This window comes from Molossus molossus, unplaced genomic scaffold (genome assembly GCF_014108415.1).
Source record: "Molossus molossus isolate mMolMol1 unplaced genomic scaffold, mMolMol1.p scaffold_m16_p_13, whole genome shotgun sequence".
NCBI lineage: Eukaryota > Metazoa > Chordata > Mammalia > Chiroptera > Molossidae > Molossus > Molossus molossus.
This window is the reverse complement of record NW_023425348.1, coordinates 41,298,016-41,315,952: the sequence shown is the minus strand read 5'-3', so window position 1 is coordinate 41,315,952 and position 17,937 is coordinate 41,298,016. Positions and strand designations below refer to the sequence as shown.

The 17,937-nt window shown below is 47.0% G+C and overlaps 1 protein-coding gene across 2 annotated transcripts in view; it reads left to right on the top strand.

The window, feature by feature from the left end:
• Positions 1–16,134, top strand: part of USP35 (ubiquitin specific peptidase 35) — a 32,103-nt gene extending 15,969 nt beyond the window's left edge. For both annotated transcript variants that reach the window (XM_036258796.1, XM_036258795.1), the window contains 5 exons: positions 1,037–1,230; positions 11,920–12,013; positions 12,574–12,680; positions 13,147–14,374; positions 15,257–16,134. In XM_036258796.1, coding sequence (XP_036114689.1) covers positions 1,037–1,230; positions 11,920–12,013; positions 12,574–12,680; positions 13,147–14,374; positions 15,257–15,424 — 1,791 coding nt within the window. In that variant the 3' untranslated portion in view covers positions 15,425–16,134. The remainder of the gene's footprint in view (positions 1–1,036; positions 1,231–11,919; positions 12,014–12,573; positions 12,681–13,146; positions 14,375–15,256) is intronic.
• The last annotated feature ends 1,803 nt before the right edge of the window (positions 16,135–17,937 follow it).

Genomic DNA, 17,937 nt, shown 5'->3' with positions numbered 1-17,937 from the left:
AAGTAAGAGCAGGGCTAGAGGAACTATTACGAAAGTTGCTCACACCTCCTAAGTGACTCTACATTATGCTTAGGTGTTTTTCTTTAAAACATACCATCATTAGAACCAGTGCTTGGTAATATTCCTTTAGGTGCCATTGTTTAATGTGGAAAAGGATAGTAGGTGGGAAAGCTTGCTAATCCCCAAGCCCGTGACCAAGGACCCATACCTCAGACCCCTGGGATCCTCCGCTGTCCTGACTGTAGGCTCAAGGTCCAGGGGGGTGACCAATTCACAAAAGCCGACTCTCCAGGCTTAAAAGTAGACGGTGAGGCAGGAGCATCACGGCGTGCAAGCACCGTGAGAGTGTAGAGTGCCAAAGTGACCCCAGGTAGGAGTATCCTCCCTTGACAGGTGAGGAAACTGAGAGGCTCACTGCTCACAGCCAAGAGTCAGGACTAGGACTGAGGTTTTGACAACGCTGGATCGGGCCCAAGGGCCCAGATCATTGCTCAGAGTCTTTCATACCCTGGGCTCTTCTATGAATGCAGGGATTCTTCACTTACTACCTGTATGTTACTGGAAAATTATTATCATTATTTTTTTAAACCTCACCCGAGGCTATTTTTCCATTGATTTTTTTTTTTCAGATAGACAATAGAGTGGGAGGGAGAGAGGAAGGGAAGGGGGCGGGGAGAGAAATATCAATGTGAGAGAGACACATCAATTGGTTGTCTGCAGGCTGACACTCTAACTGCTGAGCCAGACCAATCAGGGCCGAAAAATTCTTTATCCAAGTCTTAGTTTTTTCATCTATTAAATGAGGATTTTACCACCTTTTAAGGCAGCTGTGACATGAAAGATCAGTAAAAAGCCCCTATGTCAAGGTGAGAACTTAGAATAAGTTTGGAAGCAGGAGGCTATTCATACACATCTCTAGAACATTCGCGGGGTGATGTGCTTGGGTGGGTGTAGTCCAAGAAGGCTTCCCGGAGGCAGTGATATTTTTAGAGTGGACCCTGGTGCCCACTCTCCTGCTGGCTTGTTCCCTCCCCAGGACCTCCACGTTCCCAATGAGGACCGCATCAAGCAGCTGCTGGGGCAGAATGCCTGGACCTCTCAGAAGAGTGAGCTGGCTGGCTTCTACCCTCGGCTCATGGCCAAGTCAGACACGGGCAAGATTGGTTTAATTAACCTGGGCAACACATGCTACGTGAACAGCATCCTTCAGGCCTTGTTCATGGCTTCTGAGTAGGTGCTGCTTTTGAATTCCCCGTCTGTCCCTGCGTCTCTCTCTTGTACTCCCGGGTTGTGCAGCCCTGTTCACCCCCAGAACTCATTTTGTAGATCTGAAACTCTGTACCTATTAAACAATAATAGGTTTCCCATATTTCTTCTTTTTTTAAAATAAATCCTCACCCCAGGATACCTTTCCATTTATCTTCAGATAGAGTGTGTGTGGGGGGAGAAACTGACTAAAGAGACACACATTGATTGGTTGCCTCCTGCAGAAATCCGACCAGGGTCGGAGACGGAATTGCAACCCAGGTACGCACCCTTGACTGGAATCGAACCCGCAACTCCTTGGTCTGCAGGCCGATGATCTAACCACTGAACAAAACCAGCCAGGGCTAACTTCCCCTATTTGCATTCTCCCTTTCCTCCAACCACTGCTATATTTTGTTACTGATTTTGTCTCTTTTCTAAATACCTTATATAAGTGGATTCATACTGTATTTGTGTGATTGGGTTATTTCACTTTGAACATGTCTTCAAGGTTCCTCCATATTGTAGCATATTGTAGAAGTTCTTTCCTTTTGAAGGCTGAATAATATTCTGTTGTTCATAAAACCATATTTTGGTAATCTATTCATTGCTCAGTGTGCACTCGAGTTGCTTCCATGTTTTAGCTATTGTGAATAATAGCTATGGACATGGGTGTACAAATGTTTCTTCGGGACTCTATGTTTGATTCTTTTTTTTTTAAATTTTTTTTTTTATCCTCACTGAGGACATTTTTCCATATTTTATTCAGACAGAGCAGGAGGGAGAGAGAGGAAGAGAGAGAGAGAGAAACATCGACGTGAAAGGGACACATCGACTGGCTGCCACCCACACATCCCAACCAGGGCCAGGGACAAACTGCAACCGAGGTGCGTGCCCTTAGCGGGAACCGAACCCGGGTCTCTCTGGACTGCAGGCTGACGCTCTAACCGCTGAGCCAAACCGGCCAGGGCTGATTCTTTTGAGCATATGCCCAGAAGTGGAATTGCTTGGTCATATGGTAATTATATTTTTAGCTTTTTGAAGAACCTCCATACTGTTTTCCATAGTGGCTGCAGCATTTTACATTTCTACCAACAGTGCACGAGACTTCAATTTCTCCACATTCTCGCCACTACTTATTTTCTGGTGTTTTTGTTAGTTTGATTTTTGATAGCAGCCATCCTAGTGGTGAGGTGGTATCACTGTAGTTTCGATTTGCATTTCCCTAATGATTAGTGATGCTGAAATTCATTTGTTTACTGGCTATTTGTATATTTTCTTTAGAGAAATGTCTATTCAACTCCATTGCCCATTTTTGAATTGAGTTTTTGTTGTTGTGAGATTTGGAGTTCTCTATATATTCTGGATAGTAATCCCTTATCAGATACATGATTTGCAAAATTTTTTTCCATTTTGTGGGTTGCCTTTTTACTCTGTGGAGAGTTTTTGTTTTTTGCTATGAAAAGGTTGCTTTTATTGCTTATTGGGATATAAGTGACATTAACATATTAATTTCAGATGTACAACATGATTTGATATATGTACATTTTATTAAATGGTCACTGTAAACCTAGTTAACACCCATCACCACACAAATTTTTTCTTGGGATGAAAAGTTTTAAGATTTACTCTTAGCAACTTTCAAATATACAATACAGTATCATTAACTGTAGTCACCATGCTGTACATTACATCCCCAGGACTTATTTATTTTATAACTGGAAGTTTGTAACTTTTGACTTCCTTCCCGTATTTTGCCCACACACCACTGCTAACCTCTGGCAACCAACAATTTGTTCTCTGAATCTGTGAGGTGTTTTTTTTTTTTTTTAGATTCCACATATAAATTAGATCATACAGTATTTGTCTTTTTCTGTCTGACTTATTTCACTTAACATAATGCCCTCCAGGTTTGTCCAGTTGTCACAAATGACAGGATTTTCTTTTTTTCTCATGGCCGAATAATATTGCATTATATATATCTATCTCACATTTTCGTTTCACATTTCATATTACATGTTCATTCGTCTCTCAGTGGACACTCAGGTTGTTTCCATATCTTGACTATTATAAATACTGCTGCAATGAGCCTGGGAGTGCAGATATTTTTTCAAGTTAGTGTTTGTGATTTTTCTGGATAAATACCCAGAAGCGGAATTGCTAAAACATATGGTAGTTCTATTTTTAATTTTCTGAAAAACATCCATACTGTTTTCCATAGTGGCTGCATTAATTTACATTCCTACCAACAGTGCACAAAGGTTCCCTTTTCTCCATATCCTCGCCAACACTTATTTCTTGTCCTTTTGATAATAGCCATTCTATCAGGTATGAAGTGATATCTTACTGTGGCTTTGATTTGCATTTCCCTGATACAGAGCACCTTTACATGTACCTGTTGGCCACATGTGTGTCTTCTGTGGGAAAATGTTTATTCAGATCCCCTGCCTATTTTTTTTAACTACATTATTGTTTTGCTATTGAGTTGTATGGGTTCTTTATATATTTTGAATATTAATCCCTTATCAGATATATGATTTGGCAAATGTTTTCTCTCATTAATAGATTGCATTTTCATTTTGTTGATGGTTTCCTTTGATGTGCAGAAGCTTTTTAGTTTAACATAGTTACACTTGTTTGTTTTGCTTTTGTTGCCTTTGCTTTTGGTGTCAGATCCAAAAACATCATTGCCAGGACCAATGTCAAGGAGCTTATAGCTTATTTTTTTTTTATAGGAGCTAGATGTTTTCAGGTCTTACATTCAATTCTCAATTCATTTTGAATCAATATTTGTATACGGTATAAGAACAATAGTAAGATTGCATATAGCTGTCCAGTTTTTCCAACACCATTTATTCAAAAGAATATTCTTTCCTCATTTATTATTCTTGGCTCTATTGTATATTAATTTAATATATATGCATGGGTTTATATATATGCATGGGTTTATTTCTGGACACACTGTTCTGTTTCATTGATTTGTGTCTATGTTTTTATGATAATACCATACTGTTTTGATTACTGTAGCTCTGTAATACAGTTTAAAATCAGGAAGCATAATGCCACTAGTTTGCTTTCTTTCTCAAGATTGCATTGGCTATTCAGGGTCTTTGTGGTTCTATACAAATTTTAGGATTGTTTTTTCTATTTCTGTGAGAAATGCCATTAGAATTTTGACAGGGATTTCATCAAATCTGTATATTGCTTTGGGTAGTAAAGAAAAATTAACGTTGTTAAAATATCCAATCTATGAGCACAGTATATCCTCCCAGTTAGTTATATCTTCTTCAGTTTCTTTCTTCAAGGTCTTATAGTTTTCTAAATACAGGTCTTTTCCTCCTTGGTAAAATTTATTCCTAGGTATTTTATCTATGTTTTTTTTTTTTTTTTTTTATGCAATTGCAAATGGGATTGTTTCTTAAGTTCTTAGAGTTTGTCATTGGTGTATAAAAATGCACCAGATTTCTGACTATTAATTTTGTATCCTGCTATTTTACTGAATTTTTGTGTTAGTTCTAAAGATTGTTATTATGGCTGTTCTTATGTTGAGGTATGCTTCCTCTATTCCCACTCTTCTGAGAGTATTTATCATAAATGGGTGCTGGATTTTGTCAAATGCATTTTCTGCACCCATTGATATCATATGGGTTTTATCCTTCATTTTGTTTATGTGGTGTATCACATTTATTGATTTGTGGATATTGAACCAACATTTCTCTTTTTTTGGGTGCTGGGTTTTGTCGAATGCTTTTTCAGCATCTATTGATATGATCATGTGGTTTTTATCTTTCATTTTGTTTATGTGGTGTATCACATTTATTTATTTGCGAATATTGTACCAGCCTTGCATCCCTGGGATGAATCCCACTTGGTCATGGTGAATCATTTTTTTGATGTATTGCTGGATTTGATTTGATAGTATTTTGTTCAGGATTTTGGCATCTATGTTCATCAGGGATATTGGCCTGTAGTTTTCTTTCTTTGTAGTGTCTTTTTCTGGTTTTGAAATTAGAATTCTGCTGGCCTCATAAAATGAATTTGGAAGTCTTCCTTCTTCTTGAATTTTTTGAAATAGTTTGAGGAGAATGGGTGTTAGTTCTTTGAATGTTCGGTAAAACTTCCCTGTGAAGCCGTCTGGGCCTGGGCTTTTGTTTTCTGGGAGAGTCTTCATTACATCTTCAATTTCCTTAGTTGTTATAAGTCTGTTCAAGTTTTCTATCTCTTCCTGGTCCAGTTTTGGGAGACTATGTGTTTCTAGAAATTTGTCCATTTCACATAGATTGTCGTATTTGTTGCCATATAATTGTTCACAGTATTTGTTAATGATCCTTTGTATTTCTGTGGTGTTAGTTGTTACTTCTCCTCTTTCACTTCTGATTTTGTATATTTGGGTTCTCTCTCTTTGTTTCTTGGTGAGTCTAGCTAAGGGTCCATCAATCTTGTTTATGTTTTCGAAAAACCAGCTCTTTGTTTCATTGATCCTTTGAATTGTTTTTTTGGTCTCTATGTCATTTATTTCTGCTCTGATCCTTACTATTTCCTTCCTTCTACTTGCTTGAGGGTTTCTTTTTGTTTGCTTTCTAGTTCTTTAAGTTGTGAGGTTACATACTCTATTAGAAATTTCTCTTGTTTCTTGAGATAGGCCTGTAGTGCTATGAACTTCCCTCTCAGAACTGCTTTCGCTACATCCCATAGATTTTGTGTTGTTGTGTGTTCATTTTCATTGGTTTCCAGGAAGTTTTCAATTTCTTCCTTGATCTCCTCGGGAACCCACTCATTGTTTAATAACATGCTGTTTAGCCTCCATGTGTTCACATGTCTCTGCCTGTTGTTGTTGCAATTGATTTCTAGTTTCATGCCATTGTGATCTGAGAAGATGCTTGATATGATTTCAGTCTTCTTGAACTTGTAAAGACTTAGTTTGTGCCTTAACATGTGGTCTGTCTTTGAGAATGTCCCATGTGCACTTGAGAAGAATGTGAGTCTTTTGTTGTGAGGTGGGTCTCTTGTAAACAACATATATATGAGTCATGCTTTCTCATCCAATCAACTACTCTGTGTCTTTTTATCGGAGCATTCAAACCATTCACATTTAAGGTGATTATTGATGTGTACTTATTTATTGCCATTTTTGTTTAGTGTGGTTCTATTTTTCTTTCTATTTCTTCTACTAATTACAGCAGTCCTTTTAACATTTCTTGCAGTGCTGGTTTGGTGCTAATGTATTCCCTTAGCCTTTTTTTGTTGGGAAGCTCTTTATTTGACCTTCTATTTTGAATGATAGCCTTGCTGGATAGAGTAGTATTGGATTCAGATCCTTGTTTTTCATGACCTTGATTACTTCATGCCATTCCCTTCTGGTCTGTAGTGTTTCTGTTGAGAAGTCAGCTGATAGCCTTATGGGATTTCCTTTGTAGGTAACCTGTTGCTTATCTCTTGCTGCCTTTAGGATTCTCTCTTTCTCTTTAATTTTTGGCATTTTAATTACTATGTGTCTTGGTGTGGGCTTTTTTTTGGTTCTTCTTACTTGGGGCTTTCTGTGCTTCTTGAACTTGAATGCCTTCTTCCTTCACCACGTTAGGAGAGTTTTCTGTCACTGTTTCTTCAAATATATTCTCTAACCCTTGCTCATTTTCTTCTTCGCAGACTCCTATGATGTGACTATTATTAAGTTTCCAGTTGTCCCACAGTTCTCTTAAGCTGTCTTTCTATTTCTTTTTTCTTTTTTGTTTTCTGATTGGTTTTTTTCCTACCCTGTCTTCTAATACAGCTTCCTCTACTCTGCTGTTTAGTCCTTCCAATGTGTTCTTTATTTCTGCTATGTCATTTTTCACTTCTTCTTGGTGGTTTTTCATTTCCAGTTGGTTGATTTTCAATGTTTCTATGTCTTTACTCATGGTGTTGATGTCCTTACTCATGCTGTTGAGCTTCCTGAAGATCATGGCTCTGAATTCTACCTCTGATAACTTGCTTAACTGCATTTCATTTATCTCGTCTTTGATAGAGGTCTCTTGTTCTTTCCTTTGGGATTTGTTTCTTTGTTTCACCATTTTGGCTATCTCAGTGGGTTTTGAAGCCTGCCAAATTTTCTCTGTAGGTGGTGTTGTTCTGCTGTTTGTGGCTCCTGCTACTGGGTTTGGAGGAGCGTGGGAAATCCCACATTAAACACCACTGTCAAGTCTTACTTTCCTGTGTAGATTTGCAAGCCCAGGAAAGGTTCAGTTATCCTCTAGCTTTTTGCCTGGAGGGTATTAGTCGGGTTACTTGAAGAGCCTTGGTTTCTCAGTTAAATCTTGAACCAACTTTTCATCCCAGGTATAAATCGCATTTGATTATGGTTATGATCATTTTAATGTATGTATGTATGTATGTATTTATTTATTTTTGCTTTATATATAGTTAGGTGCTTCTATGTTGGGTGCATAAATGTTTACAAGGTTTATATCCTCTTGTTGGATTGATCCCTTTATGATTATGATATGTTCTTCTTTGTCTTTTGTTATGTAGCCTTTGTTTTAAAGTCTATTTTGTCTAATATAAGTATTGCTATTTAATTTTTTTTTTTCATTTTCTTTTGCATGAAGTATATTTTTCTATCCTTTTACTTTCAGGTTGCGGGTGTCTTTTGATTTGAAATGGGTCTCTTGTGGGCAGCATATGTATGTGTCTTGTATTTTTATCCATTCTGCCACTGTATGTCTTTTGATTAGATCATTTAGTCCACTTATATTTAAAGTAATATTAACAGGCATATATTTATTGCAATTTTATTGTCCATACTTTTGATCTTTTAGTTTCTTTCTTTTGCTTAAACAAGTCCCTTTAACATTTCTTGTAATATTGATTTGGTGATGATAAATTCCTTTAGCTTTTTCTTGTCTTTAGCTCTTTATTTCTCCTTCAATTTTAAAAGATAGCCTTGCTGAGTAGAATAATCTTGGTTGTAGATCCTTGTTTTTCATCTCTGAATATTTGGTGCCATTTGCTCTGGCCTGCAAAGTTTTTGTTGAGAAATAAGCTAATAGTCTTAAGGGAGCTTCCTTGTAGGTAACTGCTTTTCTTTTTCTTTTTAAAATGTGTCCTTATTGTTGAAAGTATTAACTGCTTTTCTTGTTGATTTTAAGATTCTCTCTCTGTCTTTAACCTTTGGCATTTTAATTATGTGTTTTGGTGTGGGCCTCTTTGGGTTCACCTTGTTTGGGACTCTATCCTTCCTGGACTTGTGTTCAGGTTTTCAATCCTTTGCTCTCTCTTTTTCTGGACCCCTGTTATGTGAATGTTGTTTTGTTTGATAAGTTCCCTTAAACTATTCTCATTTTTTTTGTTTTTATCCTCACCGGAGGACATTTTTCCATTTTTTAAATTCAGATAGAGCAGGAGGGAGAGAGAGGAAGAGAGAGAGAGAGAAACATCGATGTGAAAGGGACACACTGAGTGGCTACCACCCGCACGACCCAACCAGGGCCGGGGACAAACTGCAACTGAAGTACATGCCCCTAGTGGGAACTGAACCCGGGTCTCCCTAGACCGCAGGCTGACACACTACCCGCTGAGCCAAACTGGCCAGGGCATATTCTCATTTTTTAAATTCTTTTTCTTTTGCTGTTCTTTCTTTATTTTATTTTTAAAAAATTTATATTTGTTACAGATGTTTCTCCTTTTTTTCCCCATTGACACCCTCCTCCCCATCCCCCCCACCCTGTCCCTGGCTTTGTTGTCTGTGTCCATTGGTTATGCGTACATGCATACAAGTTTTGTGGTTTATTTCTTCCCTCCCACCACCACCCCATCTTCTGAGGGTTGTCAGTCTGTACCCTACTTCCATGTCTCTGGGACGACCCCATTCCTCAGACTGTTATGTTCATTATATTCCACAAATAAGTGAGATCATATGATATTTGTCTTTTTCTGCTTGGCTTGTTTTGCTTAGGATAGTACTTTCCAGGTCCCTCCATGTAGTCTCAGATTTGGTGCCAGCCTGGGCAGCTCAACGAAGTAACAATGGCATTTGCTACCCTGACCCCTGTCCTTCCAGCCCTCTCTCTGAAGTTTGTCAGTTCAGGTCCTTCCCATATGTCCCTGGTGCTTTTTGACTGGTACCTCAGTCCTGGAGCTCAGAGCCAATGAGTCCGTGAGTAAGTTCATGCTCAGGCCCTTATAAGGATACTGGGGCTCCAGCAGCCCTGTAACTGCTGGTTTTCACAGTGAGAAGTTATAGGGACTTCTTTTCCTGGCACTGGAATCCTGGGTTGGGGGGCATGGTGTGGTTCTGGGACCCCTTGCTCCTCAGGGGGGCCCTACACAGCTGACATCTCTCTCCTGTTTCTTAACCCCCACACGTGGGTATGGGGCTGCCCATTCTGCGCTTCCACTCCAGCCGCCAGTCTCCATGTGGCTGCTGCTTTCTATCCTTAGTTGTAGGAGTCTGTTCAGCTAGTCTTTGGGTGGTTCTCTAGAGATATTTAATTTTTGAGAAACTGCCGAACTGACTTTCAAAGTGGCTGCACCATTTTGCATTCCCAGTAGTGATGAATGATAGTTCCTGTTGCTCCATGTCCTTCCCAGCAGTTGTTATGAGGGTTCTGGGTTTTGGTCATTCTAATAGGTGTATCTTGTTGCTTTTCTTTTTTTTTTTTTATCCTCACCCAAGGACATTTTTCCACTTTTTGTTCAGGTAGAGTGGGAGGGAGAGAGAGGAACAGAGAGAGAGAGAAACATCGATGTGAAAGGGACACATCGAGTGGCTGCCACCCGCACAACCAACCAGGGCCGGGGACAAACTGCAACCGACGTACGTGCCCTTAGCGGGAACCGAACCCGGGTCTCTCAGGACCGCAGGCTGACGCTCTAACCGCTGAGCCAAACCAGCCAGGGCTCTTGTTGCTTTTCATTTTCATTTCTCTGATGACACATGATGGTGGGAGTATCTTTTCGTGTACTTATTTGCCACCTTTATGTCTTTGGTCAGATGTCTGTGAAGATGTTTAGCCCAGTTTTTAATTGGGTTGTTTTTAAAAAAATTGTTGAGTTATAAGAGTTCTTTATATATTATGGGTAATAGTCTTTTATCAGATGAGTTTTTTGCAAGTATTTTCTCCCAGTCTTCTGATTATCTTGATATTACTTTTTGCAGAGCAGACATTTTTAATTTTAATTTAATTTTATCAATTTTTCTGTCCTGTATCATGTCTGTTGTATCTAATAAGGCATTAGCATATCCAAGGCCATCTAGGTTTTCTCCTAGGATTTTTGTCGTTTTTTTTTTATATTTAGCTCTGTGATCCATTTTGAGTTTATTTTTGTGTCTAGATTCATTTTTTTGTGTGTGGATGTCCAGTTATTCCAGCTCCATTTGTTGACAAGACTCTCTTTGTCATGCTCCAGTGCATTACCTTTGCTCCTTTGTCAATGATCAGTTGACTATTTATGGGAGTCTATTTCTGGGTTTTCTATTCTGTTCCATTGATTTATTCAAATATTCTTTTGCTAATACCACACTTAGACATCTTTAATAAAACAGCGAAAGTAAGCTTTGCTTTGGGCTGATGGTATGACCTCAAGTCAGTTTGTTCTGTCTGTGCTTTTTTGTGTTGTTGTTGTTGTTAATCCTCATCCAAGTATATTTTCCCACTGATTCTGAGAGAGTGGATAGGAGGGAAGAAGGGGAGGAACACTGATGGAGAGACATATCGATCGACTGCCTCCCTCACAACCTCTACTGGGGTTGGGGATCGAACCTGCAAGCCAGGTACGTGCTCTTGACTGGGATCGAACCCATGACCTTTTGGTCCACAGGCTGTAATTCTAACTGCTGAGCCAAACCGGCCAGGGCCTGTCTGAGCTTTGAGTCCAGTAGGAGGAGGTTGGTTCTCTAGGACCTGCTAATGGGCTGCTGCTGTGCTGCTTGAACTGCCTGCGGAAGAGCTAGTTTTATTTTCTTTCTTTAAATTTCCAGCCTCTGCAGACCATTACTTTTTCAAAATATAACAAAATGACTAATCGGAAAATGGTCCTTATGGTCACAGCAGTGTCAAATCACGAGTCTCCAAATGCTCCGTTCTGAAGCCACCATTCGCAGACGAGTGGAGCGCACTCTGGAAGCCCTGCTCCGCACAGGGGCTCAGGTCGGAGGGGCCGGTCTGTGTGCCCAGAGCTGCTCGTGAGAACGGGAGCTAAGCCGGGGCCTGGGGCTCTGACGGCCTGGGAATGTGGGTGTCAGGAGGGGCTCCTGCCACCTCTCAGATCAGGCCGGTCCCTGGGAGCCGGTGTACCCTCGCAGTCCTCTTCTCTCAGCGTGTTCCTCACATGGACCCGCCTCATTTGAAGGCAGAGGAACAGCTTGGGGTGCTCTTAGGGGCAGTGGCAGGGGCCCTGAGAAGGGGCTTTAAGGGTGGACTTCGAGGGTTCCAGCCATAGAACCTCGGGACCACAGGATTGAGGACATTCTAATATTCAAAACTTGGCATCACGGGCTGTCAGAAGTGGAAGCGACATCAGGGATCACCTCATTGTCCAAGCTGATTGGTCACCTGCTCCTCCTCCCCTGCCTCTGGCCCAGCCTTGAGCTGCGAGCGTCTGTTCGCCTGGAAGCCTGGAGGCTCCGGGCTGCCCGCTGCACGGGCAAGTATGGGCCCCTTGGGTGCCCCAGGCTTACCCTGGTGCTTTGTTCGGTAGCTTCAGACACTGTGTGCTCCGTTTGACTGAGAACAACTCACAGCCCTTGATGACCAAGCTGCAGTGGCTCTTCGCCTTCCTGGAGCATAGCCAGGTGAGTGCAGGGGCCTGGGGTGTGGTGGAGGGAGGCTTGGGTCTGACACCCTTCCCTTCCCCAGGGCCTGCCTGCATCTGGCTATGAGCCTCCACTTCTGCTGTAAGAGCCCCTGTCCAGGCTGGCCTGGGTTCTGGCCAAAGCCCGCGGAGCGGATTCTGCCCCTTACCTGACAGGAGAGGGGGCCTCCTTAAGCCCTCTCCTTGCTGTGCTGCCCGCCAGCCCGAGGTCCAGTCCGCGACCCAGTCCACTGCTTGGGCATTGCTCTGTTCCCCTGCTGACATTTTTGAGCACTCACATTGCTGGTACCCCGAGGACCATATTTGTTTTGTCCACTGTCTCTGCCCTCATGGAACCTAAAACCCTGGGCTGGGCATCATGCAAGGCCGTGAAGGGGCACAGAGATGAGTTTGCGACAGTCCCTCCCTCATGGGAGGGGAGGAGTCAGTGAGGAGGCCGGGAAGGTTGGGGCAGAGTCCCTAGGCAGGTCCTCGGGCCTAGCGAGCTGGCTGGAGAGCGGCTTCCTGTCCTGACCCTGCCTTTCCCCACCGCTGTCCTAGCGGCCGGCCATTTCTCCAGAGAACTTCCTCTCGGCGTCCTGGACACCCTGGTTTAGCCCCGGCACCCAGCAGGACTGCTCGGAGTACCTAAAGTACCTGCTGGATCGGTAAGGGAGGCCAGGCCCGGGGGAAGCCCACCCCTCCATGCTGTTTGCCTCTCCCTGGAAATGGGGGTGCTACGTTGCACCCGTGGAAGGTTCGGAGCCGTGTGCCATGAGTGTGGGGCTGGGGCTGAGTAAGAGAAGTTTGGGAGATGCTGACCTCAACTGTGACCTGGGAGTGATGTGTGTGCGTGTGTGCGCGTGTGCAACCCTGCGCTGTGCTTGCCTGAGTGTGCATGTGTGTTTTTGTCAGGTCTGAGGGCCATGCACATAGATACGTAGCAGGTTTGTGTGCCTGTATGCAGTAAATGTGTAGTGTGTGTGCCTGGCTTGTGAGTGCATGGATGCCGTTTTGCACATGTATGTGTATTCCCTGAGCAGATCCTGCACTGTATACATGTAAATGTGTGGCCTGCATCAGGCCAGTGCGCTGGAAGTGGACCTGTGTAGAAGGCTCTGCTCCCTGCTCTAGGCTGCACGAGGAGGAGAAGACGGGGACCAGGATCTGCCAGAAGCTCAAGCAGTCCAGCTCGCCGTCCCCCCCGGGGGAGCCCCCCGCCCCCAGTTCAACCTCTGTGGAGATGATGTTCGGAGGCAAGATTGTGACGCGGATATGCTGCCTTCGCTGCCTCAATGTCTCCTCCAGGGAGGAGGCCTTCACGGACCTCTCCCTCGCCTTCCCCCCACCTGAGCGCTGTCGCAGCCGCCGCCTGGGCTCAGTGATGCTCCCTGCAGAGGACATCAGAGCCCCGGAGCCCCCACCGCCGTCCCTGGCCCAGGTCCAAAGCAGGGCGGGTCCTGGGAGGCAGAGGAAGCACTGCATCACGGGGCACGTCCCCCCAGCTGTCCTGGGCGTGGAAGGCCTGGGCCCCCAGGGACCTGGAGTGCAGAGCCGGCAGGAGCCGGTGGAGACAGAGGAGGAAGCGGAGGAGGGGAGAGGAGAGGACGTGGGCGAGAAGGGTGGAGAACGAGCTGGAGAGGCGGAGGAGGAGGAGAAAGAGGTAGAAGAGGAGAAGGTGGAGGAGGAGGAGGAGGACGACAGCCGCCCAGGCGCTCACCCGGCCGCCCCCTCTGCGGAGGGCTCCCGCTCCGTCCTGGACCTGGTCAACTACTTCCTGTCCCCCGAGAGGCTCGCGGCGGAGAACCGCTACTACTGCGAGTCGTGCGCGTCGCTGCAGGAGGCCGAGAAGGCGGTGGAGCTGAGCCAGGGCCCGCGCTACCTCATCCTCACGCTGCTGCGCTTCTCCTTCGACCTGCGCACCATGCGGCGCCGCAAGATCCTGGACGACGTCGCCGTCCCCCTGCTGCTCCGCCTGCCGCTGGCCGGGGGCCGGGCCCAGGCCTACGACCTGTGCAGCGTCGTGGTGCACTCCGGGGTGTCCTCCGAGAGCGGCCACTACTACTGCTACGCCCGCGAGGGCGCCGCCCGCCCGGCCCCTTGCCCGGGAGCGGCGGACAGGCCCGAGCCCGAGCACCAGTGGTACCTCTTCAACGACACCCGGGTGTCCTTCTCCTCCTTCGAGTCGGTCAGCAACATCACCTCCTTCTTCCCCAAGGACACGGCCTATGTGCTCTTTTACCGGCAGCGGCCTGGGGAGGGCCCCGAGGCCGAGCCAGGCTCCCCCAGAGTCCGCACAGAGCCCACCCTCCCCAAAGACTTGATGGAAGCCATTTCCAAAGACAACATCCTTTTCCTGCAGGTGAGCAGCCCCGTGGGCACCTCTGCTCGGAGTTCCTCCGAGTCTCTTCCTTTCCTCTTTTGTCCATCCACCTATCACTTAGTGCTGGGATAACTGGGGACCAAACAGCCATACCCCCGCACTTCAGAGGAGCAGACGCTGAATAGTCATCAGTTACTCATTCAGTCTCCTACGTGCTGGCGGGCAGTGCGGGGTTCTATGCGTGGGGACCCCTCCCAGCGAGCCTCCTCTGCACCGTGCCTGTGACTGCTCTGGAGTGTGACGGGTGGTGTCAGTACTTAGCAACTGGCACCGCAAGGCCTCTGACCAACGAGAAGGGTAGTGGCCACGAACAACTGCAGCGACCACGCCAGGACCTACACGGCCAGCAGCACCTGGGTCAGTGTTGATGTGGGGGAGGTGGCACCTGGGTGGGTCACCAGGCCTGCCTTTGCCCTTCTGCCAGGCTGTCCAGCAGAAGCCAGCCTCAGCTCAGCAGGAGGAAGAGCTTGTTCATAGGCGAGTCCAGGCCCAGTGCCTTCAGGCAGTGAACTGGACAGTGGTACCAGGAAGCCCGCAGAGAGGTCCCTGTGTGGTATGATGTGACCCTCGCAGTCCCTGGACCTCCTGCCTCCTGGTGCCACAGTCTAGTATGAATGAGCTCCTTTCCTCCAAGGGGCTGGGCTTTTGTTGGGAGAAGGAAGAATGATTTTGAAGCTTAGACATAGGATGGAAGGATGGCTCCATCCCCTGCCTCCCAGGGGACTGGACCGCCTGTAGGGCAGAAGCTTGGCTCCTCTGTGCTCGGGCAGAAGTGCTGTGCTGGGGGCGCTGGGGAAGGCGGGGAGGACTGCTCCCAGGCCCCAATCGTAAGCTTCCTTCCCCCGCTTCATGTGTTCCCAGGAGCAGGAGAAGGAGGCACGGAGCAGGGCCGCCTACATCTCTACGCTCCCCCCTTCTCCGCACTGGGGAAGGGGCTTTGACGAAGACAAGGATGAGGACGAAGGCTCTCCAGGGGGTTGCAACCCTGCCGGTGGCAATGGTGGTGACTTCCACAGACTGGTCTTCTAATGTGAACACTTCCCTGTTCCTAGCTGTGGGGGTGCCTCAGCCGGCCTCCGGGGAGGCCCTGACCCCTTTCTTTGGGAACCAGGTCTGGTTCTAAACACAGGCCCTTCCAAGGGCAAGAAAGGAGGAGAGGAAGCATGTGGGACTCTGGTCCTCAGTCTGAGGGTACACGGAGACTGAGATGCAGAGGTGAGACCCAAACCCCTTCAACTCAGCCTCAAGCCCTGATGCTGGCCTCGACCCCATTAGGATTTTACTGAGTGTCTTGGCCAACTTGAAGCACCTTAGATGGGACCCTGGAGCCTGCGCGCTCGCAGCCTGTGGACAGGGCTGCGCTGTGCAGCTCCAGTGTTTGCCTGGGCAGCATTGCCCTTCCAGCTCCTTCCCGGCGGCCCCGTTGCTCTCCAGCATAAAAGCAGAGTGGGGGCCGCGCCCTTGCCCCTCTGTGCATCACACCTCTGGCTGCCTTGGTTCTCTGGGGTTTCACCGGCAACGTGTGGGTGCTGCTCTGTTTGTACTTCTGAGTGGAGTGTAGACGGGAAGCAGCCTGGCCCAGCAGGAACACACAGAGGCGAGGACAGCCCCACACAGTGGGGAACCCCTCTCCCCTAGCCTGCCTCAGTGCCTGAGATGCCACTGTTTGCATCCCCCTCTGGTTAAGACAGAGAATCTTTTATTGCAATTATGTCTGTTTCTCACGAAGCCACTGTCTGCCCGAGGAAAGCTGGCTGGCTCGCTCCTGAGCAGTTGGCCAATAGTGCGGCGGCCTGGGGGCGGGCGGGCGGGTGTCTGGTGTGGAGCGTGGATACTGACCTCATGCGCCCTGACACTGCTGTACCCCTTCTAAACGGGGAGAAGAGACTCAGGAGCTCAAACAGGAATAAAACTAGGTTCTCTGAAGCCTTTAAAGATGTCATTCTTCCCACCCCACGGCAGTGCTGTCCTGGCTTCCTGGGATGTGTCGAGGCCCCGTCCCCGGCTTGTGCAGCACCCACTGCGTGCTCTGTGGGCCGGCGAGGACGGGAGGCTCATCACCCTGCGGAGAAGGGAGCCCTTTGCCTTTGTAGGGCTGCCCAATGGGGTGTCATCAGGGGACTTGTATCAAGTGGGGCTACAGCCCAGTAGCTACTGCCTTCCTTCCCTCTGAGGACCGGGGGGCTGGTGGCCTCTGCTGGGCGGGACAGGGACCAGGCCAGGAGAGCTGGGCGGCAGGGCCTTCCCCCAGGTACCACACCACCTTTGGAGCTGGCGGGGCACACAGGGCCCTTCCTGCCAACCCTGCCCGTTCACGTGGGGAGAGCCAACGAGGTGGGAAGGCAGGGACAGGGGCGGTAGCCAGGGCTACCTGTCTATGCTGTAGGTGAGTTTTGGCCCAAACATCACAGACCTGTCCATGTCAGCTCGCAGGGACCAGCGACAGTGGCCGAGTCTGTCACATCACACACATTCATTCTTCAGCCCCAGTCCAGGGCGCCGTCTGACTTGGCAGAAGTCATTACCATTTACACAGCAGGAGTCAGTCTGAGGTAAGGAGGGTTCGTTCTTGGTTCCAGCCAAGAAAAGTACTCAGTTGTTTTTGATGACAATGGAAGCAGAGCAGACTGGCCCAGAGCCTTCCCCAGACCCAGAGTGAAGCCCCTTCTCACCCAGGATGTGTAAGCCGGCCTGTGGGCTGGCGTCGGCTGCCCCCCAGCCCTCGGACAGGAGACTTGGAGCCCACGCTGGTTGCTTCTAATGGACTTTATTGTTGTCCTGCGCCAACACCACAGTAAAAAGGGGCCTGCAAGCGTCAGGCCTGTACCATGTGTCACCACAGCAAAAATCAGGGGCCACACGAACACGTTCCCACCCCACCTCGACCTACTCACAGGATAAATACGTGTTACATATTTTTTTTAAAAAAGAAAACAGAATAAAGAAAACAGAATAAATTAATAACTTAAGTGATTAGGCACCGACAGTGATTTGAAAAATTAAATGTCAATTTTAAATGGTACAAGGGCAAGAACCCAAGACTGGGCTTTTCCCAGCCCATTCTGTTCCCAACAAACAGCAACAATTCTGTGTGAATGATTCTAAAGTTCAAGACACATTTAACCAACAAACACACAAGAACACACACTACCCGATATCACACGACAGCCTGACCTCCAGCAGGTGCCCCCGCAGGTGGCGGGTCTGGCCCCACAGAGCTCGGGCGGGGGCGTCAGAGCCGAGGTGCTCAGCCTCGTTCCCCCAGAGAAGGACGGGCTGGCTTCCCTCCTGGGCTCCGCTCTGGCGGGTGGGGGAGGCAGGTAAAGGGGCCAAAGGGCACACTGCAGTTGAGCCAGTGCTCCGATCACTTCAGAATGGTTGTGCTTCTGTCCTAGGAACAGGGCATAATTGAATTGTTTCAGATGTTACCGAACTCATCTAGGGAGGGGACTGGGCTAACGTGCTAACGTTCTGGGAGCTGCTCATCCCTGGTGATCCAGACCCTCGAGAGGTCACAGGGCAGGGAGTTCTCCCTTGAAAAC